General features: G+C 43.2%; 1 protein-coding gene across 1 annotated transcript; it reads left to right on the top strand.

The window, feature by feature from the left end:
* Nucleotides 1-1,184: 1,184 nt before the first annotated feature.
* Nucleotides 1,185-25,767, top strand: nrde2 (NRDE-2, necessary for RNA interference, domain containing; the record flags this gene model as incomplete). Its single annotated transcript, XM_083633364.1, has 19 exons — nucleotides 1,185-1,245; nucleotides 3,316-3,421; nucleotides 3,548-3,748; nucleotides 9,073-9,210; nucleotides 9,395-9,660; nucleotides 11,196-11,422; nucleotides 11,877-12,098; nucleotides 13,957-14,146; nucleotides 14,260-14,393; nucleotides 15,441-15,561; nucleotides 15,757-15,929; nucleotides 16,097-16,277; nucleotides 16,636-16,856; nucleotides 18,042-18,522; nucleotides 20,387-20,808; nucleotides 22,806-22,945; nucleotides 24,242-24,383; nucleotides 24,492-24,563; nucleotides 25,338-25,767. 19 exons carry the CDS (start codon nucleotides 1,185-1,187, stop codon nucleotides 25,461-25,463), a joined length of 3,624 nt encoding a protein of 1,207 aa, XP_083489490.1. The 3' UTR covers nucleotides 25,464-25,767.
* Between the last annotated feature and the right edge of the window lie 162 nt (nucleotides 25,768-25,929).

The following is a 25,929-nucleotide window of genomic DNA, read 5'->3' as shown; positions in this document are numbered from 1 at the left end:
AAAAAACTTAAAGGGCTACAGCTTTTCTTGTAAATCATAAACTTTTCAATGCATTGTTATTTTTCATGACTAAGGAGAGTGGGTTGGGCATGAGAAGTGATTATTGGCATGGAAGAGGGATGATTACAATATAAATTAAATATCAGGGCAAGGCAATCCACTAAAAGTGTCCTAAACGAATGCTGGGAATATAGTTTTTGGGGTAATAGTTTTGGATGGATGATAAAAGATAAGTCAGAATATGACATTAAAGAATTTAGGTTTAATTCCCCCACTCCGATAAGTAATGTTCCCCCATGGCTATTTCCTAAAGCTAAAGTTGATCTCAGTATAATGGAACTATACGTCCCACAATTTCAAATGCATATAGGAAAGAGAATTTCAGATAAATTATCGGTTTATACAGCTGAGATGATGGCAGCGATTATTGACCTTCAGTGGGTGGAAGAAGTGAGACCAGACAGGGTGCTGCTGTGTAGGCCTATTGACTGCACCAGTGAGTTTACACAGTCTATGGAATCAATCAGCAAAGATCTTTTGTTTGAAATGTTTCAATGTTTATTTCGAATTCAGATGTTGGGAATGATGTAGCATTTTGTTGGGTACCTGTACGTGGGGTTAAAGGGCAATGAAGCTGCAGACAGGATGGCAAAAAAAATCTATAAATATGAGGCACATGATGAATGGAATAGGGGAAGGTAAAGCTCTAATTAAAAATATATCAGCTTTGGTAGAAAAGGTGGGATGAGGACAGTAAGGGCAGAACAAGACACAATTAGAGTACAGTATAGAGTACAGCATCTTAAAGGGAGCTTCTCCCCTTCTGGGAGGAGGTAGTTCTCTGCAGAAAAGGTTGAGAGGCTGGGTGAGGATGAGATTTGGAAGGGATACTAGGAACAAAAGGACATAAGAGGTATGGAGTAGGATTACACAGAGAGGCAGAGGGGTAATAACATTCTTAAAAGACAGGGTTGTTTAATATAATTTAGTAGTTCATTAATTTTTATTTTATTTCTTTCCTAGACTAAACTTGGTCCTGTTCTACATACTCCGGTACTTTAGGTGGGGGTATACACCTAAAGTTGGATTGCAATCCGCCATAAAATGCAAAGAAGATAGCTGTCAGTGATGTCACATTCAGGCGACTGTTTACATGTTAGCTCTGTTAGCTACATTATATCAGTATGGCTCTGTTTCCAGCTTTTGCCGAAGTGACAAGTAACAAAGTCGATGATTCTTCTAAAGGTGACCATTGTTTCATATGACATTATCATCCGCTTTCTGTTGTTTTCAGTCTCATTTCGTGGATATCGTTACTGAAAACCGACAAAGCTTGCCAAAAGTCTAGTTAGCTAGCCTCGGCTACCAAACGGTTGCCCGTCGTTGAAGTTGAACCAGAGAGACAGTAAATTCCGTACTTCTTTGATTGATTTCTAACCATAGGGTTGAACGAAAGACATTTTTCTTAACTTACAATTTCAGTTTCTGAGATAACAACAAACAAAAAAGCGATTAGGACCTCTCAAATAGTAAGAAAATTGCTTACGAAAAATAAACAAGTGGCATAATATGTCTAATTTATTCCCTCCCTCTTCTCTCTCTCTCTCTCTATATATATATACCGTGTATATATGTGTGTGTGTGTGTGTGTGTGTGTGTGTGTGTGTGTGTATGTATGTATGTATATATATATATATATATATACCTATGTGTGTGTGTGTGTGTGTGTATATATATATATATGTGTGTGTGTGTGTGTGTGTGTGTGTGTGTGTGTGTGTGTGTGTGTGTGTGTGTATATGTATATGTATGTACTGTATGTGTGTGTGTGTGTGTGTGTGTGTGTGTGTCTGTGTTTATTACTGCTTATCTCACTTCAGTGTTGTGTCTTTAGAAAGCCAGGATATTAGCCGTTGGGCTTAGTTGTCCTTTCCTCTCTGATGTAAGGTTGTAGCACAGTGATCAAAACCCATTAGCCTACTTTGTGTTGAATAGTCGCTGTAGATTAACTAAACTGTAGACCAATTAACATTAGTCTTATCCAATCGACATAGCAAGCACTTGATCCAGTTACATTTCAACCTTTGCTACTGATTTGCCTCCCATAGTCTTCTCCTGTGCAGTATTAACTAATTGTAAAGATTAAAAATTGTTGAGATTATTTTGTGCTGCTTGTCAATCACTTGTATGCTGAAGTCCCAATCTGGGAACCCAGAGTTTATCAGTCTGACGACTAATATCACTGAGACAGACGACCCAATATTTCGGGGTTTCCTCTGTAGAGGGACGTCCTGCCCCTTCCGTCAGTGTTTACAGTCTGACAACATCTCATCTGCAGCTATAATTATTATTATTAGCCGAAATGTCGTCTGGAACTACAATCGATCAGCTCCAACTCCATTCTCGCGTCAATTGGACTGTAAACAATAATCGCAGTGGAAGTCTTGGACATCCACTATACAGCGGAAACCCCGAAATATGGTCTGTCTGTCCCAGGTGAGGTCATACAGTAGTAGTCATCAGACTGATGGACTCTGGGTGCCCAGATTGAGAAAGTCCCAACGATTTGTAAAAGGTCTTAAAGGAGAATTCCTCTTTTTTACAACCTGGACCTTATTTTCATCTTAGTTTATGTTATCCTACTCACCCAGAACATAACTTTCTGAAAAGGACTCTGCTTAAAGATATTTAAGTCACATTTGTTTGCCATAGCAAGGCCATAGTGAAGTGGCAGATGTTTTTTGAATGGCGTTTGGTCTGTGTTGTTCTCTCCATATCACAGAGAACAAAGTATGGAGCTTTGTAAAAAATATGGCAACTGCCGTCGATCTGGTTATTTCTGCTATATCATAGCAGACAGTTACTCAGTGATCATGTATAACATGAACCCTAAACCCTCTTGGTGACTATTCAAATTAGGGATGGGGCCGATCCGATCCAATATCGGTATCGGGTGCCGATATGGCACTAATTCACGGATCGGATCGGATCGGAATTGGAAAAAAAAAAAAAAAAAAAATTGCAATTCCAGCGCACAGCTGGCCATAATTTGTATAATAATGTATAATAGTATCCTTCTTTGCCTTGTATATTTTCTTAATTTTGTCTGCTTTTTGCAAGGTATATTAAAAAAAAAACTTTAATTGGCCAAATCTTTGCCTATACTGTATATTCAAGAAAAATATTGGTATCGGCATAATATCGGTATCGGCAGATATCCAAATTCAGGTATCGGAATCGGATCGGAAGTGAAAAAAGTGGATCGGTGCATCCCTAATTCAAATACTGTATGCTTTTTGCACCCTCTGCCCTCAGAATTAGACTGGCTGACCAATAAAAGTTTTGGCTCTGGTGATGCCCTCTCTCTTCACCACCGGGCTTTAGAGAAGACCAGCGAGAGGCACAACGAAAAAGAATCAAGGTACAATCTGAGCATTGTATTTCTCAACACTGCCTTCGCTAACTGCTGCCTTTTCTCTCTTGGTCCCTTGGCTGCTTGTTGAATCTGTAACTCTTTTGAACATTGACTCGACCCTCTAATCCTCAGTCAAGGCAGGGAGGCGAGCTCTGAGGAGGAGGAAGGTGAGGAAGAGGCTGATGTGCCACCCAAAAAGAAGAGAAAAAAGAAAGAGAAGAAGAGGAAGAAGAAGAAGCACAAGAAGAGGAGTGCGAGGTCTTCGGACAGCAGTGGGTCGGACTCTGAAACCGTCTACCCCAGTGACCTCAGAAGGGAACAGGAGGCAGATAGGTGCAGACAGTCGACACACACACGCGCTCACACACACACACACACACACACACACACACACACACACACACACACACACACACACACACACACACACTTGTACAGCTATCTTAGTGAGGACATTAATTGACATAATGCCCCTAATTCAGTGGTTCTCAAACTGTTTTGGCTTCAGTAGCCCCTTTTCCTGATTTCTGAGTCCAAGTAGCCCCTTTACTAGGGGTGGGAATCACCAGATGCCCACAATACGATACTAAAATGATACTTGAGTCACGATACGATAGTATTGCGATATTGCGATATGCTAGTATTGCGATATATTGAATATTGCGATATTTCGATATATTGTTCAACTCCTTTTCCTACCTTTTCCTTGACCTCACCAGAAGTAAAACATGCAGTGTTTTTGTTTTGTTTTGTTTTTGCCCCACACATAGGCTACATTATTAAGCTTCTCTGGACTCAATACGCCACTGCAGGCGCGGACTGCAACATCGGGCAGATGTCTGGTGGCCTGGCATGGCATGGCCTGCAAAAGAAAAAAGAAAGAAATTATATCGATACTTGGCGTCCAAATATCGATACAATATCGTCAGGCAAAATATCGCGATACTATGGTGTATTGATTTTTTCCCCCACCCCTACCCTTTACCTGACTACATGTTGCTGCAAAACTGCAATACAAAACTATATATAGCATATGATGCAATGAATGAATGATAACCCACATTTTGAACAATATAACATTACAAAATAAGAAATGGAGTGAAAGAGTTGCAATTAGTGCCTCCTGAGCATTTTTATTTTAACGTTTCATTTATTTTCATGATTTATTTTTACATTTTCCCATTTCTCTCAAGTACCATCTGTAGTACGCGTAGCCCAGTTTGGGAACCACTGCCCTAGCTCCTAACCTTAACCTAAACCCAATTCTAACCTACCCCTTAATTCTAACCTACCCCACATTCAGTCCCCCTTTTCTCCCTTTCTCTCTGTCTCTCTCTATTGTTATGATTGTTCAATCTTGTTATTAGGGGTTCAAGCCCTGAAGGGGCTGAAACCCTATTGTTTTTCCTCTGGTTTATTATTCTTCTTCTTCTTTTTCATCTGCCCCGACGCAAATTCCCGTGAGTTGGTAAATGGCAGAGACCTGAAATTTGGCCCAATGACAGATATTGTTGGCTGGTAGCTGCTCAAGAAAGATTTTTCGAATCGGCCTGAAGGTGGCGCTATAATCCACGGTTTTACGTTAAAGGCCATAACTTCCACGCCGTTGGTCCGATTTTCAAACGTTTTTTCCCCAGATGTTCAGGTGAACCTGCTCTACAAGTTTGCCATAAGGACCCTCAATGTCCGTCTGGAAAATTTTTGAGATATTTGGAAAAGTTTGGAAAACACATTTTTGACATCTCCTCCTAGACCGTTGGACCGATTTGCACCAAAAACGCCAGGAAGCATCTATGGAGCAAGCTCTACAATGGTGATTGGATTTTTGAAATCTACTTTAGTTTCGGAGATATTGATCGTTAAAGTTGTGAGAGGGCGTGGCCTCACAGCTAAATTGTCATAACTTCATGAGTGATGAATGAATCTCCACGAAACTTGCTGGAGATGTTCGGGGACCATCATAGACCATGCATGTCAAATCTTGTGCAATTCGACCAAAAGGGGGCGCCATAAACCCCAGAAATGGGCGTGGCTTAACACAAAAAAGGCCGTAACTCCGCACCTGTTTGTCCAATGATCGCGAAACTTGGCAGATATATCAAGGAGGATGTCCTAGTCAGAATCAGAAGCTTTGTCATCTGCGCAAGGCTTGAACCCCGCCCATCGCCGCTTGCGGCTATATTTACTACTGTAATTGTTACTGTTGTCAGTGTTGTGTCAGCTAGATTTTTAAATTGGGAAAACCTGATTAAATATACTGATTCCTGTCTCAATATTTTCCATGAACTGGCTCCACCTGTACTGAGACAGTTTGTAAACATTGGATCAACTGTATATAAATCTACACTGAGTGCAGTGAGAGAGGACTGCATTATCCCGTTAAGAAAAAGTGCTTTTAGCCAATCTGCCTTTTCAATTAAAGCTGCTCGTGAGTGAAACTTAATTCCAAAACACATTAGAGATTTGAAAACCTACGCTTCATTTAAGCTTAACTTAAAGAAGTGGATAACCAATAGTCAGCTCTGTCAATATTAAAGTACTTAATTATTATGCTGTCATCTCTGCTCTTCTCTGCCTGTCTGTGCTCATTGTGCTGTGTTTGTCATGTGGTCTGATAGTGCCATTTGTCTAGTTAGGCTGACATGTCTTGCCTGTTTGTTGCTTGTTGCAATGTTGTCTTCCTGCTATGTCTACTAACATCTGTGCTATTTGTGATTTGTCTGTCATGTGATGTGATAGATTGCTAATTGTTTAGCTAGGCTGAATCATTTTGTTGCTTGTTGCTGACTGCTGTCTCGTTTAACTGCAATACTGTCCTCATTTTATGTCAATTAACTTTTTATGCCTCCGCCGGCGAAGCCAGGCCGAAGGCATTATGGATCCGGGTTGTCCGTCCGTACGGCCGGCCGTCCGTACGGATGTTTGTTAACGCGATATCTGAGGAACGCCTTGACGGAATTTCATCAGATTCGCCTTAAACATTCACTTAGGCTCAAGGATGATCTGATTAGATTTTGGTGGTCAAAGGTCAAAGGTCAAGGTCACTGTGACCTCTCGAACACCATTTTCAAGCTTGTTAACGCGATATCTGAGGAACGCCTTGACGGAATTTCATCAGATTCGCCTTAAACATTCACTTAGGCTCAAGGATGATCTGATTAGATTTTGGTGGTCAAAGGTCAAAGGTCAAGGTCACTGTGACCTCTCGAACGCCATTTTCAAGCTTGTTAACGCAATATCTGAGGAACGCCTGGACGGAATTTCATCAGATTCGCCTTAAACATTCACTTAGGCTCAAGGATGATCTGATTACATTTTGGTGGTCAAAGGTCAAAGGTCAAGGTCACTGTGACCTCTCGAACGCCATTTTCAAGCTTGTTAACGCGATATCTGAGGAACGCCTGGACGGAATTTCATCAGATTCGCCTTAAACATTCACTTAGACTCAAGGATGATCTGATCAGATTTTGGTGGTCAAAGGTCAAAGGTCAAGGTCACTGTGACCTCTCGAACACCATTTTCAAGCTTGTTAACGCGATATCTGAGGAACGCCTGGACGGAATTTCATCAGATTCACCTTAAACATTCACTTAGGCTCAAGGATGATCTGATTATATTTTGGTGGTCAAAGGTCAAGGTCACTGTGACCTCTCGAACGCCATTTTCAAGCTTGTTAACGCGATATCTGAGGAACGCCTGGACGGAATTTCATCAGATTCGCCTTAAACATTCACTTAGGCTCAAGGATGATCTGATTACATTTTGGTGGTCAAAGGTCAAAGGTCAAGGTCACTGTGACCTCTCGAACGCCATTTTCAAGCTTGTTAACGCGATATCTGAGGAACGCCTGGACGGAATTTCATCAGATTCGCCTTAAACATTCACTTAGACTCAAGGATGATCTGATTAGATTTTGGTGGTCAAAGGTCAAAGGTCAAGGTCACTGTGACCTCTCGAACACCATTTTCAAGCTTGTTAACGCGATATCTGAGGAACGCCTGGACGGAATTTCATCAGATTCGCCTTAAACATTCACTTAGGCTCAAGGATGATCTGATTACATTTTGGTGGTCAAAGGTCAAGGTCACTGTGACCTCTCGAACGCCATTTTCAAGCTTGTTAACGCGATATCTGAGGAACGCCTGGACGGAATTTCATCAGATTCGCCTTAAACATTCACTTAGGCTCAAGGATGATCTGATTACATTTTGGTGGTCAAAGGTCAAAGGTCAAGGTCACTGTGACCTCTCGAACGCCATTTTCAAGCTTGTTAACGCGATATCTGAGGAACGCCTGGACGGAATTTCATCAGATTCGCCTTAAACATTCACTTAGACTCAAGGATGATCTGATTAGATTTTGGTGGTCAAAGGTCAAAGGTCAAGGTCACTGTGACCTCTCGAACACCATTTTCAAGCTTGTTCACGCGATATCTGAGGAACGCCTGGACGGAATTTCATCAGATTCGCCTTAAACATTCACTTAGGCTCAAGGATGATCTGATTAGATTTTGGTGGTCAAAGGTCAAGGTCACTGTGACCTCTCCAACGCCATTTTCAAGCTTGTTAACGCGATATCTGAGGAACGCCTGGACGGAATTTCATCACATTCACCTTAAACATTCAATTAGGCTCAAGGATGATCTGATTAGATTTTGGTGGTCAAAGGTCAAAGGTCAAGGTCACTGTGACCTCTCAAACCCCATTTTCAAGCTTGTTAACGCGATATCTGAGGAACGCCTGGACGGAATTTCATCAGATTCGCCTTAAACATTCACTTAGGCTCAAGGATGAACTGATTCCATTTTGGTTATCAAAGGTCAAAGGTCAAGGTCACAATGACCTAACAAATGCCATTTTCAAGCTCGGTAACGCCATATCTCAGTAACACCTTGACTAAATTTCTTCACATTTGGCTCAAATATCCAATTCTGCAAAGAAACGCCTTGATGCAATTTCTTCCAATTTGGCTCCAACATCCACTTGGACTCAAGAATGAACTAATGGCGGAGGCATAAGTCCGCGTTGCGGTCGTTCTAGTTTTTATAATAGCTCTTATATATATATCTATATTCCTAGAGTGTTCTTTTTTATACTGCATGTTTTGATGTTTCTCTTTATAGCTTTACCATTTTTTTTTATATTTTCAGGGTGACCTCTTAAGACCAGTCCAGGGACAGCAGATGTAAAATAGCCTTCTGGCTAACTCTGGCGCATTTACATTTTATGTTTATTAATGTGCATTGTCCCTGTTAAATAAACCTGAAATAAAATAAAATAAAATAAATTTAGCTAGACATATTATCTGTGAAGTCCTCTTAGACATGCTTGTAAATTAGGGCTATACAAATAAACTTGACTTGACTTGACTTAAAACCAAGTTTCAACCTTCAAACAGCCCTTTGAAGCTGTGTGAGAAAGTGAGGCCTGCCGAAAATGACCTCACTTTCCCACAATGTCCTCAACTCCCAGGTATAAAACTCAAATTGGTTCTCACTAACATATAGTAGCTGTTCAAGAACACACGTCATGCGCGCACGTACGCACACTGTTGGCTGAAGTGTGTGTGTGTGTGTGTGTGTGTGTGTGTGTGTGTGTGTGTGTGTGTGTGTGTGTGTGTGTGTGTGTGTGTGTGTGTGTGTGTGTGTGTGTCTTTAGTACCCCGGCTCCGTTAGCCAGTCGTTTCTCCTGGTTGGACGACGTCCAGTCTACCACAGAGCAGCCATTCTGTGTGGACCGAAAACCAGACCCAGCCAACTGGACATACAAGTCCCTGTACAGAGGAGACATAGCCAGGTAACAAACAACACACACAGTCTCTCTCGCTCTCTCTCTCTAGGGAAGTAACTCACACACATGCAAGCAGTTTGTCTTTCAACCTCTTTTCTTATATACTGACTCCTCCTCATGCTTGTGTGTGTGTGTGTGTGTGTGTGTGTGTGTGTGTGTGTGTGTGTGTGTGTGTGTGTGTGTGTTCCAGGTACAGGAGAAAAGGCAGCTCAGCCTTGGGCCTGGACCCTCGCAGCCAGGGCATCATCTGGGAGGAGTCTGAGCCAAACAAGAAGAAGAAAGGCGGGGACAAGAAGAGAGGCGCGGACCGATACTTCTCTCCAGCCAGTCGCCACCTATTGCGGTCTGAGCCCCCGGTTCAATCATTACCCCGAATCCCAGAGTGCGCTGACATCATCAGCCCCATCCCCTACCTGCCTCTGGGTGGCGAGCAGGGGGAGGGCAGGAGAGAGACTGGTAAGAGCCCAACATAAAGGAAGGTTTTGCCGATTCACAACCCGCTTTAATCTCTGCAATATCTGCAGATGGACAGTGTTTACCTTGTGTATATGTTTTCTCCATAGAGAAATCCACATTCGTCTGCCTGCAGAAACTCCGCTCCTGCCAGCTGGTATGGCTCATTAACGCTCGTTAAGGCTCTCCATGGGCCGTGGATGTGCACATACAGAAAGAAAAAGAAATAAACAACCTGTAGTTAGCAGAACAGTTGTACACTTCCGTGTCCAGAATAACACGTTTTGTGTCATTCTGGACATTCTAACACGGAAGTGCCTGAAATAAATTGCAGAACTCTTGGCCCAGGAAAACACGAAGACAAGGTAAAGGCTGTCCATTTACATATATTAGCGACATTATAATGGTACAAAGAGGGTTGAAAATCGGCAAAGCCTTCCTTTAAAGGAGAATTAATTTTTTTACAACCTGGACCTTATTTAATTAATTATGATTTTTAACTCACCCTGCAAAGTTCTTTTTTTATATCAATGCACCACAAAGCGATAATGCGCCGAGCAGTGACCTGGAAATGAGGCATGTGTAGGCTAATGCCTGTATTGACATCGTGTAATAGCTTATTTTCTGACATAGAGCGGCTCATATCCTTATTATATAATACTGACACAGAGCGGCTCATATCCTTATTATATAATACTGACACAGAGTGGCTCATATCCTTATTATATAATACTGACACAGAGTGGCTCATGTCCTTATTATATAATACTGACATAGAGCGGCTCATATCCTTATTATATAATACTGACATGAATGTGACCGTCTGTATTTACCTCTGCCAGCCATCCATTGCTCTGTTTCCATCCGAGGACTGATATCCGTGGACTCAGACCTCAGACTCAGTTGAGAGACCTTCCATGGCAGGCTAAACACACATAGGATGGCTGAATATTTATCTGATTTCGATAATATAGAGTAACATGATGCAGCAATTCGATGGCCACACGTATTTATTTGACCTGGTCCCGGACTAACGTCATTAGGATTACAAACTAAGGAGTGGGGAGAACGGGAGCTGCTATCTCTACCAATGTGACGGACAGCAAACCCCAGGGTGAACACGCTGCACCAAGGTAAATAGAGTCTTCATTTTCTCATTGTCTCTATGATATAATAAGGATATGAGCCGCTGCGTGTCAGAAAATAAGCTATTTACAGCACGTAAGTACATGGATTACACATGCCCCGTATTCCTAGTTTCCAGGCCGCTGCTCGGCACATTATAGCTTCGTACTAGTGCATCGATATATATTTTTTTTAAATCAGGTTGAGTTAAAAATCATAATTAAAGCTGGAAATAAGGTCCAAGTTGTAAAAAAACAGAATGTTCCTTTAACCTTATTTTTCTAAAGTCTACGACTCACTTCATAGAAACACCCTTGGCCACCGGTTGGTCCATAACGTCTCTGGTACATATCTTCATCTTATCCCCTTTTAATCCTCTCGCCTAACTTTGAACCTTCTACGCGTCGACCCAGGTGAGAACGTGCAGACATCGTCGGTGAACCCCCTTGGTGTGTACGACGCCTCCACGGCCCTCTGGCTGCAGGGGAAGGGGCAGCAGGAGCAGACAGACAGCCAGAAGCAGGAGACGCAGACGGGGCAGAGTGGCGCCCTTCTGGTTGGGAGGACCGAAGAGTTCAACAGGCGGCTCAGAGAACAGCCAGAAGACCCTCAGCTTTGGATTGAATTCATACGATACCAGGTAGGGAGACTCCCCTTTTACTCTAGTAGCAGTAAGCTATATAATCGAGATGCTGTTTTAATTATTTTAGTAATCATTGTCGCAAAGATTTATGTTTTGTCCCATTACTCAATGTACACTTTGTCCCTTTGCTCACCATGACAAATGTTTTCGCTAACCCTCTGACAATTGTAGGGCTTTTATATTTAGTGGGCAGCTGCATAGTTACGCTGCATTCCTGTCATATCATATGTGGGAATAATAGCTTCCTCCATGAAAATGCCATTCACCACAGCTTTCAGGTGCTGAGTGAATACTACTTGAAAAACTTCAATTGTGGCATATTGATGGCCTCAATGGAGTACGAATGCAAGAAACCGAACCAAGTCATTGCTTTTATATCATATTGTCAGTCCAACGGTTATTCCCATACGATGTGAATGCAGCATTATATCAAATATCCCTCACTCCCCAGGATGAGCAGAGTGTGGCAGCGTTTGGAGGCGAAGAGGAACAGCAGGGCAATTTCCCTGAGCGTCGTAAGTCCTCCTACCGGGCGGTGCTGGAGAAGAAGCTGAGTATCGCGGAGCGCGCCGTGGCCGCCAACCCCGGCTGCATTGCCCTGCTGCTGGAGAGACTCAGGATCTGCCAGGATCTCTGGGAGCCCTCGGCCCTGGCTAAAGAATGGAAGAAACTGGTCAGTTGAGAGAATTTTTTGTGTGTTTCCAGTCGTCGCTCAAAGTGCAGCCCTGCACACTCCGGCTAGGATCACACCTACTGTTTGTTTTCATTGGTCAGAAGAACCAGAGGGAAAGTTGACTTTGTTGCATTGTTGTATTTGGGTTCATACTGACAAGTGAACCAGGGCTTGTAAACAAAAGTCATATGGACTCACAAGTCGCTATCGTAATGGACAGAATCCACTAGTCATAATTGTTGTGAGAATTTGGAAAGTCTGTAGTTTGTATTCAATTCAGTGTAAAATGAAGTGATTAATGAATATTATGTATGAATTTTGCACTTTTCACACATATTTTTAAGAACTGGATTAATTCCTACACATCTTTCTTCTCCCATTCCATTACTTACATTTTTAACCATTTCATGCTATAGCCCGTTTCAACTTGACAACATAAACATTCTAAATGGACCCTAGCTTATTTCCTGTTGCAGTGTTTGCTGGCAGGAAATAAACTAGGGTCCAAAACTGTTCCCTATAGTAGCAACACAATTCTGTGAAAACTGTCTATAGACTGAAATTTCCAAGACCAACATTGTAATATCTATATTCAAATATATATATACACGGTATTTCTTTCTCATTGTTTAATCAAGATTTGAATGTATCATGTCCAATGCTAATATTGACTGTTTTTGCATTCGAGGGTTACTCTGTTATGCATTTATTTATCTATTAACACATTCACTGCCAGCCATTTTTTTTTTACTGTAGGTAGCTTCTGCCAGAGGTTTTTTTTGAGGATTCTGGCTCATCTTTCAAGACCCGAGGATTCTTTTCTGCTAAGATTTTGTGAACACAAAATATCTCAAAAGAACTAATAGAATGTGTGCTCTCTCTGTCTAAAAGAGTTAGTTTGTAGAGTTAGTAGTTATGTAGGCATTAGCACTTGAATACAGCATGGTTTCAGCGTCTGAAAATTTAAGCTGAGATAAATAGCTTTTTGTGAAATTCGATAGAACAGTCACTTTAACCATTCATTTTTGGCATCAGTAAGACGTCAGACATCTAAACAATAGTTTTGAACAGTAATTTCCTCCATAACAGCAGGAAACACCCCTCTACTTCAAACTCCTCCCTCCGTGTGTGTTCTTCTTGGCTGCAGCGGGCGTGTCACAAGCTCGTTGCTGCTGCCTGCTGCTGCTGCTCCTGTCTGCTGGCGGCCGCTGGGCAAGTCTGGATGGGCTCGCTCGTTTCTTGGGGTTTCGGTTGAGAAACCCCAAGAAACGGGGTTTCTTTTGCGATTCTGGTCTTATTTATGCTGCGTGTTTCAAAGTGTGTTGCACCCATAATCTATTATGCAAATTTGCAATCCCCTACCGCCAGCAATCAGCGCGAAAGCGAAAGCGTTTTCGCCAATCCATTTTACTGTTTGAGAATGGTTTCATCGCGCGTTCCCCTGCAGTTTTGGCTCGGCTTTTTCCTAGAATGGAGAGCACTGTCGCCACTTAGTGGGTCGGTGGAATGGGTTGTACACGTTCGGTGGCTCCAATATTTTTATAGGAGACGTGGGGGGCGTTGATCCACGTCCCACCGTCAAATTTATTTTTATTTTTTGTAAGCCGAGATATCTCGTCATTGGCAGTCAACCGTTGGATTTTGTAAGCCGAGATATCTCGTCAATGGCAGTGAACGTGTTAAGGTGGATTCTGATGGATTTTTCATTTTGTGGCTTTGTGACATGAGAATAGCGCACGTCACCAAAAAAACATGGATCCAGATAGAATCCAAAAGCGCTAAAATGACAGGAACACTTGAGAGGGCAATGTTCCAAAGTGGCTACAACTCTTGTTGTGTTTGATCTGTTGCATCTCAGGTGTTCCTCCACCCAAACAGCGCCCCCTTGTGGAGGGAGTACCTGCTATTCACCCAGAGCTACTTCAGCACATTCACTGTGTCAAAGGTCAACTCCGCCTATGGGAAGTGTCTGAGCACGCTCAGTGCAGTGCGCGACGGCGGAATGGTGTCTCATCCTGCCCTGCCAGGGACTGAGGAGGACATGCTGGGTAACAGAGATTTCTTGGTTTACAAGATGAACATTGGTTTATCCAGCAATGTCATGCTGTATGCGGGATATTTTGGTTTTCTGATTGTCCATTCTTCTTCTCTTTCTGTCCAGATATCTTCAACCAGCAGTGTCACTTCCTGCGTCAGTGTGGTCAGTCCGAGAAGGCGGTGTCTCTGTTCCAGGCTGTGATCGACTTTACATTCTATAAACCTGACAGCGTACAAGGACTTTCCACAAGGCAGCAGGTACACACACACACACACACACACACACACACACACACACACACACACACACACACACACACACACACACACATTTGCATTACTATATTTGTGAGGACCTACACTGGCCACATTTTCCTTAAACTATCATCTTAAAGGTATAGTTCACCCAAAAATTTAAATTCTGTCATCATCTACTCACCCTCATGCCAGTTGAAACACAGGTGAAGTTTGTCCATATAACACACAGAGAGCTTGCCAGCAGAACCCATAGCAGCCCTCTCTAAAACAACTGAAGTCAGTGAGGACCAGTTCTCAGAGTTCCAAAAGACCTATATTTACACTGTAGAAGGAGTCTCTTGTGTTTCAGCACCTCCAGAGAGGGAGGTCAGTGCTCTCAGAAGAGGACAGTATATATAAAAAAAACAGTTCAAAGGTCCACTTCTCAGTGACTGAACCCAAAGAAGATGACTGAACCCAAAGAGGATACTGGAGCACATGTTTCACAGGAAAAGGTTTAATAGGTACAATGACTAACAGTTTGACACACACAGCATCTTCATCAGAGTCAAACTGATGAAGATGCACACAGTGTCTTCATCAGTTTGACTCTGATGAAGATGCTGTGTGTGTCAAACTGTTAGTCATTGTACCTATTAAACCTTTTCCAGTGAAACATGTGCTCCAGTATCCTCTTTGGGTTGAGTTGCTGAGAAGTGGACCTTTTGAACTGTTTTTTTTTTACCTATATTTACACCATAATTTAGTTCAAATCTTAACTGTAGCTGATTAATTTGCAAATTGCAACAAATAATGGTGTATAGGTCTTTCTATTCACCGTGTGATTGTTTGGCTGTTTTTGTTTTGGAACTCTAAAGAACTGCTCCCCATTGACTTCAGTTGTTTTGGAGAAGGCTGCTTCAAAGTTATGCTGGCAACCTCCCTGTGTGTTATATGGACTAACACATTTCACCTGTGTTTCATTTGTGTGTGTGTGTGTGTGTGTGTGTGTGTGCGTGTGTGTGTGTGCGCGTGTGTGTGTGCGCGCGTGTGTGTGTGCGCCTGCAGGTGGAGTTCTTTGAGCCGTTCTGGGACAGTGGGGAGGCGAGGGTCGGTGAGGCAGGGGCCAGAGGTTGGAAAGCCTGGATGCTCCAACAGGAGAGAGGAGGGTGGCTCCAGCCTAATGCAGGTAGGTACCCTCTGATACAGCAGACCATCATGGGATGCTCAAACTCTCCATTGAAAACCAGACTAATGAAACTATTCTAGGTGTGTCAGCAGCTCCTTAAGGCAGGGTGAGGCAGGTTTTACACACTGTTCAATAAAATGCTCCCACAGCATTCCATCTGGAAACTGAGCTGAGTGTGTGTTTGTATGTCTTCAGAGGAGGACGACGAGGAGGAAGAGGAGGGGGAGGAGGTGAAGGATCGGAGCCAGCCCAGATGGACACTCTGGCTACATGTGGAGTCGTCCCGCGAAGCAGCTCAGTGGCTGCCCTGGAGGCCTGACAAGGCCAAGGGCCAGTCAGAGGAGGACTGTGATGACCCAGACAGACAGGTACTGGGTGGGTGGAGCGACAGATGGAGGGAGAGAGGGAGGGAGAGAGTAGAAGACAGCAATCCAACTTATCTTCCAAATTAGTTTGGAGCCCAATGAATGACAACTTTGTTTTACAACCGTCTTTCTCTCTCCCTCTCCCTCTCTCTGTGTCCCTCCTTCTCTAGGTGTTGTTTGATGACATTGGTCCATCTCTAATTTGTCTGTCAACACCAGACCTCCGTCTCCGTCTTCTCCTCCACTTCTTGTCATTCCTGGGTCTGCCTGTGGACTCCTTACTCTCTGCTGCCCCCTGTCATTCTGGCCTGCTGCTGGAGGACCTATCCCTGCTCACTCAGGGTAGACCAGGTAGACCTGATTCATCAGAATAATCAGAATTTAGAATTTATTGTAATTTTACTCAAAGTCAGTGGAATTTGTCTTTCAGCATCTAATAATAATAAAATAATAATCATAACAATAATAACAATGAGACATTCACATCATCTCCTTTTCTCTGTTCACCCCTTCCATTACTGAACATAATCGAACATTGATTGTTCAACACGGTAGCATACTTACCGTACTACCCAAAATAAAATAGAAATAAATCTTTGTAAATAATCACCATAATCCAACCAATATTGTACAACTTCAATATAATCAACTTGAAGCATATAATCAAGGTGAAGAAAGTCGGCGTTCTCACTCTTGTGTCATTTCCCAGGTAATGACCTTCAGTGGCCCTTGACCTCACATGGCCTACCTGAGACCGGGGTCAACTCAGTGGGTCACATGACCACTCTCCAGGAATCCAGGAAGTGGGCGGGGCTGGGGAAGCAGGGGGAGGGGTTTGTCACCAACGTGCTCAGTATGGTCCAGCCGCTCCTCTCCGCATGCCACCGAGCTGTGCTGTCACTCAGCTGGATGCAGTACGAGAAACTCAAGGTAGGCGTCTGTCTGTCCAAGTGTCTTGCAATTTCAGGTTGGGAGAGATTACAAGAAGCTTGGGATGGGAAAAGAGGACAGAAAGAATCATAGAAAACTTTCAGAGTTCCCACTGGTAATGGAATTCCTGGAATATCATGGAGCTTTGAGTTACTTTTTTTTTTTTTTAACCTCACCTCATTTGTACTTGGCCAATTCCCTCTGCCATTCCGGTCATTGCTCCACCTCGTCTGCTGATCTGGGGAGAGCTGTAGACTAGCACATTCTTCATCCGATACATGTGCAGTCGCTATTCCCCCCAGTTCCCCTCGCCCTCAAACAGGCACTCCAACCGACCAGAGGAGGCACTAGTGCAGCCACTAGGACTCATACCCCACCGACTTCCCACCTGCAGACACGGCCAATTGTATCTGTACGAACGTCTGACCAAGCCGGAAGTACCAGTAGGCGAGTGCTTTTACCTTGGAGCTTTGTGTTACTAATATTCATTGTTTAAGAATTTTTGAAACTCTCCAAACCTGCAGGTTCCATAAGTTTTCACAAGGCTTGGAGCGATTCTTGACATACTCGAGTCTGGTTTAGGTTCAAGGTTTTCACAACTGGGATGAAGCAAGTATGTTAAGACTAGGAGAAAAAGCAGTGAGGTCAGCTTGGTTTCGGCCCGGGTCAGTTTGAATGTTATAATGCAGTGGTTTTCAAAGTGGGGGGTGGGCCTCCCCAGGGGGGCTCCAAGCACTTTCAGGGGAGGCTCAGTGAATGGAAGTGAAAAAAAATATTACATTCGTTATCAAAAGGAGATCACATAGAATAGCCTAAATGTGTGTGATTTGGTTAAAGAGATAGAGTAGTTTGGGGGAATTCGACAATTTTCCCCTCTTTCCCAGTCAGAAACAAATAAATGCCTTCAGACTTTTTTTAATGTATTAGGTGTGTCTGAAGTATGTAAAACAGCAATATTAGGCTATCTTAGATCAATTGTTGAGTGTCTATGCTCTATGGGATCAAATAACATAATCATGATCCCATAGGCGATGGCATCCAGGAATTGAGCGAAGAGGGGGTGCCTTTTTCCAAGCTTTGTCTGGGGGGGAGGCCCACAGTCTCAGACTTCGAAAACCCCTGTTACAATGTTTTTCTCTCATCACCGCCAATTAATGTGTGTGTGTGTGTGTGTGTGTGTGTCAGGTCCTGCGCTGCTTGCGTGGTGGCAGCAAGAAGCTCCTGCGCTCTCAGGGTAAGAGCAGCAAGCGGGTGGCCAAGCGGCTGCTCAAGGAGTCTGACAATCGCTCGTCGCTGGAGCTGTGGCGGGAGTACGGCCATCTCGAGTGGCTGCTGGGGAACCTCGACGACGCTCGCAAGGTGTTCTCCACGGCGACGGGGATGGGGGGAGCCAAAGGGCTGAGTAGCCCCGCCCTCTGCGAGCTCTGTCTGCTGTGGGCCCAGCTAGAGGTGGAGGAGGGAGGGAGCGGAGGACAAACTGAAGCGACTGCCTCCCCTGCAGTGTGTGTGCTAACCAGGCTAGCAGAAGGAGCCTCCTCATGCTCCTCTTCATGGCAGTCCCTCTCCTCAGTCTCCATCCTAAAAGCCAGGAGGTCATATGAACAGGCTGTGACAGCCAGCCTGTCTGCTCTGGACCAAGACCACAGCTCTCAGGCCAACGGCAAAGGTACATTTTATCAGTAACTAACTTCTGTGTGCTTTTATCTGTCTGGATGTGAACAAAAGTACTAACTCTACTAGCGTTTTACCATTAATAAATCACTAGCACAATCATTTTTAGAGATTAGTATGAACAAACCTAAAGAAATAAACCTAAACAAACAAGGCTGCCCGACAGAAATGTTGTAGCCTCTACTGTGCATTTTTCATTGTGTGACACCATGTCCGATTTTGCTTATTGCTTTATGGCACAGGAATATTGCTTTTACAGCATAAAACAGGAAGAGGGCACTGTTCTTCCAGCACAAACTGAGCTAAAATGTTCAGAGTTTCTGGTAATAGCAGATGGTAAAACAGGGCAGTAGCAACATTGTCCCAGCCATGGTCTTGTTTCTTAACACCTTAATACTTCCCTAACACTGCTGCACAAGTGTTGCTGTAAAGTCTAAAAGAGAACAAAAGGCCAGCACTCAAAAAAGTCCTTTAGGTTTTTTTCTGTTGTGCTGTACAAGCTAAGTATTAAAAAAACCTAAAGGACTTTTTTGAGTGCTGGCCTTTTGTTATCTTTTGTACGTTTCTACCTTGGCCCTGCACCTTGACTGACTTCAATTTTGAAGTGTGCTCGCTACTGCTGTTTTTTTTTGCTGTAAAGTCTGACATGTCAAGCTAGAAAATTACACTACTGAAGTTATGAAATTATATTTTTGTTGTGCCTTTTTTTTAATTCCCATTTTAATGCAGTAGGACCACGCAGCAAGCTCAGGGATGGACAGATTATGCCTACTGTTATGCGGAAGTAATACAATCTGTAGCTCCTCGAATGGCCACTTGAGGCTGGCTCGAAAAAGGGAGTTGTTCCACGTTGTTAAAATGCCTGACTTTACAACAGGATTAAACGTGTTTACAACCTGGTTAAAAAACGGTTTTGGGCTCTATAGCTAATTTCACCTTTAATGACAACTGTACAGGGGGTGATTCTTATGCCTCCACCGGCTTCAGGTTGTCCGTCCGTCCGTCCGTCCGATGTTCGTTAACACGATATCTGAGGAACGCCTTGATGGAATTTCATCAAATTTGCCTCAAACGTCGACTTGGACTCAAGGATGAACTCATTAGATTTTGGTGGTCAAAGGACAAGGTCACTGTGACCTCTTGAACGCCATTTTCTAAGCTCATTAACGCGATATCTCAGGAACGCATTGACAGAATTTCTTCAAATTTGCCTCAAATGTCCACTTGGACTCAAGGATGAACTGATTAGATTTTGGTGGTCAAATGTCAAAGTTCAAGGTCACTGTGACCTCACGACCGCTCATTTCATGCACGTTAATGCGATATCTATGGAACACCTTGACGGAATTTCTTCTAATTTGCCTCAAACGTCCACTTGGACTACAGGATGAACTGATTACATTTTGGTGGTCAAAGTTCAAGGTCACTGTGACCTCACGAACACCATTTTCAAGCTCGGTAATGCTATAACTAATGCCTTGATGGAATTTCTTCACATTTTGGCATATATCCGTCGTGCGGTCGTTCTAGTTTTGACATAACTCACCCTTCTAGAATAAAATAGACAATAGAAAAGACTTTGGGCATGATTGACAGCTCGCCTGTCCAGTGATCGCGCAGCTCACCGATCATGGACCAATAGCAGGCAGTTCTGTGGGAAAACCCTGATCTCGCCCGAGCTGCACAAGAGCCAAGATGGCAGCAGCCAAAACGTCAGCAAACTGGCTTCAAAACACAAGTTCACAATGGGTGGCGTCACGGTGACTCAGTCCATATTTTTTATACGGTCTATGAGCAGGACCCAGCTGAATCTATTATTAGAGTATATTTCATCTCATTGCTCATCACTTCACCATCAGGTCAAGAAGACTTGGTAGGAGAGCTTCTGAGGCTGAGAGGGTTGGTGGGTTCCTGTGCTCTGTTCCAGTACCTCACCATGGGCGTCCATGCCGCCAACGTGGCCTACAGCCAGGCTAAGGACAGACTGGAGGGGCTGCACCGCACGCTAACGCTTGACCATGCTAAGCACCCAAACATTAGCGACAAAGCAAACCTTGCTAGCGTTGACGCAAACGACACCACAACTGACTCCAGCCATGCTAGCAGGCTCTATGCTAACTGGCTAGCTTGTGAGTGCGAGGCATTAGCAGTGCAGCACACAGCATTGTTAAGATACCATACCAGCATCAGTGTGTTTCCCCTGGCGATGCTGAGACAGACGCTGACCTCTGCCCTCTCCATCTGGTCCAGCAGCGCCCCCCTTTGGAGCATTTACATACAGGTAAGACTCAGGTAATTTACCAAAATTCAGTTCACTTTTTTTTTTTTTATCCAGTTTGTTTGTCTGTCTGTCAAGATTCACTCCTGTAGATCAGATGCTATCAAACTTGATGTTGTACAGTTGTACAGCAATTGAGAAAACCAGTAACAGCAATTTTCACATTGCTGGCATCTCCATATAGAGTGCCAAAGTCATGCCCCTATAATTATTATTATTATTATTATTATTATTATTATTATTATATATTTTTTCTTTTTTTAGGCGGACGTTTTTGAATGAATACAAACTACCAAATGAACCATACTTGACTAGAAAGTGTGAATAATACACTAACAAACTAGGTTAGACCACCCAAATCTTGGCGCTAATGGTGTTAGCATACTCCACCCACATACTGTACGTGAAACGGTTAACATTTGAGCTAACGCATTGTAACATTGTAACTGCAACATTACTAATGTGATTTGGGTGATGTACCCCAGCCTGCGAGCTTTCAAACCATGTCAGGCTAATTTGAATTCAATCTAGCTAAAAGCAAAGAAAATTGCACATTGTTTGGAGTTGGTAGGAAGTGAAATGCGTGTGCATTTTCTTTTCAAAGTCACCTGCCAAATCTCACTTTAACCCCTGTGCAGGCAAATATTTCTGATGAGTAAGGGGGAGAAAATGTTGGCAATCTGGATTTTGGGTATTTTGCCGAAATGTTTTGTATGTGGTGGATGGATTATTAATTTGCTGTATGCCCAAATTCACATGCTCTGTTAATGAAATAAAAATAAAAAGGGAAATCCATCATATTAGTCGTGTGCTGATCAGAGTTGTGATTAAAGGGTTTGGTGGGCCTCGGAAAAGATTTTGAGATTTCAAAGTGGGCCCTGGCATTCTTAAAGTCGAGCTGAACCCAAAAATGACTTATTTTCTTTTAGTTCAAATACCTGGGTATGCATGCAGTGCACCTATTTAATAATGTATGCAAAAAAATCACAACAATCTAATTTCTTTAGTTTTTCACACTTTTTCACATCAAAAGTTCATTTTTCAAGATTTCATTGATAACAGTAATGTACAGTTTACTGACGTCACCTAGTACTATCAAATATCTACCCCATTTCAACCAATCATATCACGACATGCAGCTGTCAATCAAATCTTCATTTCAGGATAATTTTCTCTTCCAAATGAAGTAGAAAATGGCACCTAGTGCCTGTCATCTGGCAGAATTCCTATCCCATAAACTAACTACTAACTTGGCCAATTGTTAGAAAGATGAACAAAAAACTAAAACTATAATCTCTAAGAATGCAAAGAAATGTAACTGGCTCGTTAAAACGCGCATTCCAGGGATATCATATTTACAGCACCGATAATGGCGCACGCATCCGAGAGCTTGGTTGTCAGGGGGTCACACTTCGGAGATTCCAGGCCGACGTACTGCACTCTCCGCTCGGCAACACGAAGGCAGCTGGCTGCCTGCGGCTCGCTGAGCTCCACTCAGCCACTAACCTCGCGTCACCAGGCTCTTCCCGAGGGGAGCGCCACAACACACTGAATCCCACTCGATTTTGAGGCGGAACACGCCAGGATTGGCCAAAGCCCAATCCAGTCCCCAGAATTGTCAAATAAAATCATCGACATGATACTATGACCCGCCTCTCAACCTGTCATCTTAGACAAACTATGTTTTCAGTCTGAAACGGACTCATATGCACGTGACGAACGGGTTCAGTTCGACTTTAACTTTGGAAACCCCTGTTCTATGGTTTCTCCTGATTCTGAATATAGCTAAACTTTTGATGATGATTTTTCGAAACATCTATGGGAAAATGAATGGCCGATGAAATCTCTTAGGTCCTCTGCTGAACCCGGAAGAGGGCATGACTTTGGCACATTATATGGTGTCTGCCTGTCCAGTTGCATCCCTCCCTCCCGTACAGAAGCTGTACTTGTTGTGCCAGTTTGATTTTGGCGTGCTGTCCTTCATACCAGCCCTTTTTCAGGTGGAGAAGCGTTACCACAGCGCCGGCCGGGCACGCCGCTTCTTTCACTCCGTAACCAGGGGTGACAGCAGCGTGGTGCCACGCCTCTTTGCCATCGTTGCCGAGCAACAGAGGAAGCAGCTGGTGGACGCTGCTCAGAGGTAGGAGCAGAAAGAATGATGGGTAGATGGATAGATACAGGGTTATACTGCATGCATGTCGCATTAGAAACGACACAGACATTTTCACATGGTCAAACTCTTTAAAGTCCTCAACATGCCATGATCTGTAGACTTTGGCTGCTTGTTCACACTTAACATACAGTACATGCACTTAGTGATGATGCATTTGATGTGCGTGTGTGTGTGTGTGTGTGTGTTTGTGTGTGTGTGTGTGTGTGTGTGTGTGTGTGTGTGTGTGTGTGTGTGTGTGTGTGTGTGTGTGTGCGCCTGCGTAGGAACTACCACAGAGGCGATTTTGAGTACTTTGCCAGGTGTTTATAGAGAACCAAAGTCACGCCCTCTACCGGTTTAGGCATACGCACCAAGAGATTCCATCCGCCATTTATTTTCCCATAGGCATTTCGTAAAATCCTTATAAAAATTTGACCAAGTACCAAACCAAGATATTCAGCTTATATTTAGAATCAGGAGAGACCATAGAACAGGGGTGAAAAAAGAGTTTCTTTTAAATCCGTTTTTTTTTTACGTTTTGGTCCGAGTGAAATTTTCTATGGTCTCTCCGTTTTCTAAATACCGTATAGCAGAATCGTTTGGTTTGACCAAGTAAAACTATTTTTATTAAATTTCTATGGGAAAATAAATGGCCCACATAAGTTTTAAGTCACAGGCATTGCGACTGGTGTGATCTCGTCGCGTGATGGTCTCTAGTTTGTTTTGGTTTTATTTGAAATGTATAGTGAAAAGTTAATTGAATACCAACCAATCATTATAGCATTATGCTGCATTATAATGTTATTGCTGCTATATTATTATTATATTGCTATATTCTTATTGTACTGCCTATCAATCTAGTGGTGCAATTTGGTGCTATTGATGAAACCTTACTCGACTCTACTTGAATTTGCCTGACCGACAATGTGAGGCCAATATTATGGCCGGTGTGAACTTTTACTTTTAACTTTTAGCTTTAATTTTCATTTTTAACTTTTATCATGTCTTGTTTGTCCCTACATGTGCAAATGTAGCCGCAGTCACAGCAGTGGCTGCGGCCCTAATTTCACTGCTCATTACTACTATGATGCTGTATGTGACCTTGAACACAAATATAAATCTGTAGCAAAATTCCTATGATGTATTAAAAATTGTAAGAAAAAGAAAAAAAAGGCACTAGAACTGTGCTGGTTAAAAACAATCAGAGCAAAGTCACAGTTAAGTTATAAATTAGCCATTAACATTACTACTAGAATGTTGCTCCTTCCTCTTGGGTCTCTGTAGGTCTGGTTGCCATGACGCTGCGCTGCCCGTCCTGCCAGAGAATGGCCTTAGCAACCGTATCCGTGGCCTGTTTGAAAGCACCATAGCAACAGAGATGGGTGCTCACTGTCCATTACTTTGGAGGATGTACATGCACTTCCTGGTGAGACAGGAAACACACACACACACACAGCCAGTCAATCTCTGCTTGCCTTTAAGCTGACATGATGAATATGAGTGGAAAATGACGAATTAACGTGTGTGTTTGTAGGTTTCAGGAGGGAACGTGGATAAGGCCAGAGGGATCTTCTACAAGGCTTTACAGAATATTCCCTGGGCCAAGGTGAGATGCACAGCTTTCACAGATAGCTTCCAATCAGATTATCACTGTTTATCCCCTTCCGCTGCATTTTTAAGTGGTACAGCCGCTTCTATACATGTGTGTCTGTCCATTTGTAGCATGAGATGTTTGTAGCATGAGACGAGGGGGCGGAGCTAGGGAAAAGGGACCATAGCTAGGGATAGGAAGGTGGTAGAGCGTTGGGATTCGAGGGGTGGCTACGGGGTGTGGATATGTGATGTGGGAGGGTCAAGGAAGGGGGTGGGGCTAGGGAAAAAGGGCCATAGCTAGGGAGGCATAGAGGTCATCATTTTTGCACAGATAAACGACACATATCGGAATTAATGTTTTTCTTTTTTTAATCAAGTCGGTTTTTCTCATATTTTCTCCCAATTGTACTTTGCTAATTACCCCTGCTGCCCTGGTCATTGCTCCGCCACCCCCTCTGCCGATCTGGGGTGGGGGTAGACTAGCACATTTTTGCTCCGATACATGTGCAGTCACCAGCCGCTTCTTTTCACCTGACAGCGAGGAGTTTAACCAGCAGGATGTAGCACACCTTGGGAAGATCACGCTATATCAGAAATAATGTGATTTCCCCAGATGACTGCTCCCAAACCTGCACCGCTTACACCTGGGTGTGATTTTTTTAAATCTGCAGTCAATTAATTTTGTGTGTGTTTGTCTCTCTCCCTCTCTCTTCTCTATGTACTCTATGTGTATTTGCATTCATACCTGTGCGTATGCATACATCTGCATTCATGTGTGTGTGGTCAGGGTCTGTACATGGACGCGGTGCAGCTGTTCCCTGAGCATTTGCAGGAGTTTGTAGATCTGATGACAGAGAAGGAACTACGGATCAGACTGCCTTTAGAAGAGCTGGATATACTGCTGGAGGACTGAACTCACACTCAGGGTCCAAAATTAACTTTTTGTCTTATCTGCCAATGGCAGGTGACCTGAGACAATGTACTGGCCAAAAATGTGTTTTACTACCCATAAAACTGCATCATGCATTATTTGACTAAAAATAATTACCTCAAATCAGACATCGGCCTCCCCTTCCTCCCGATAGCATGGACCGTGCTAAACATATTTTTCATTTTGGTTGCCGTTTGTTCTGTCATTGTTGTCAGACCTTCATAGCAGGGGACGATGACACAGGGTAAGCATGTAACATTGGCCTGTCTGTGCGAGGCAATTTTGGTGGCACCTTGATTTTTCGTGATCCTTGATGTTTTCAAGTTGTTAATGGTTTTAAAATAAATATGCTTTCTTAAACTGTAGTTTTGATTGTGAGAGATTTTTTTGCTTAGGTTTCACTGACTTTAATGATCCTCTTGTATTTCAAGGTTATCTGCGGCGATTA

Source organism: Poromitra crassiceps (genome assembly GCF_964638095.1).
Source record: "Poromitra crassiceps genome assembly, chromosome: 3".
NCBI lineage: Eukaryota > Metazoa > Chordata > Actinopteri > Beryciformes > Melamphaidae > Poromitra > Poromitra crassiceps.
Note: the sequence above shows the minus strand (reverse complement) of the source record. Positions and strands in the feature narration are given on the sequence as shown.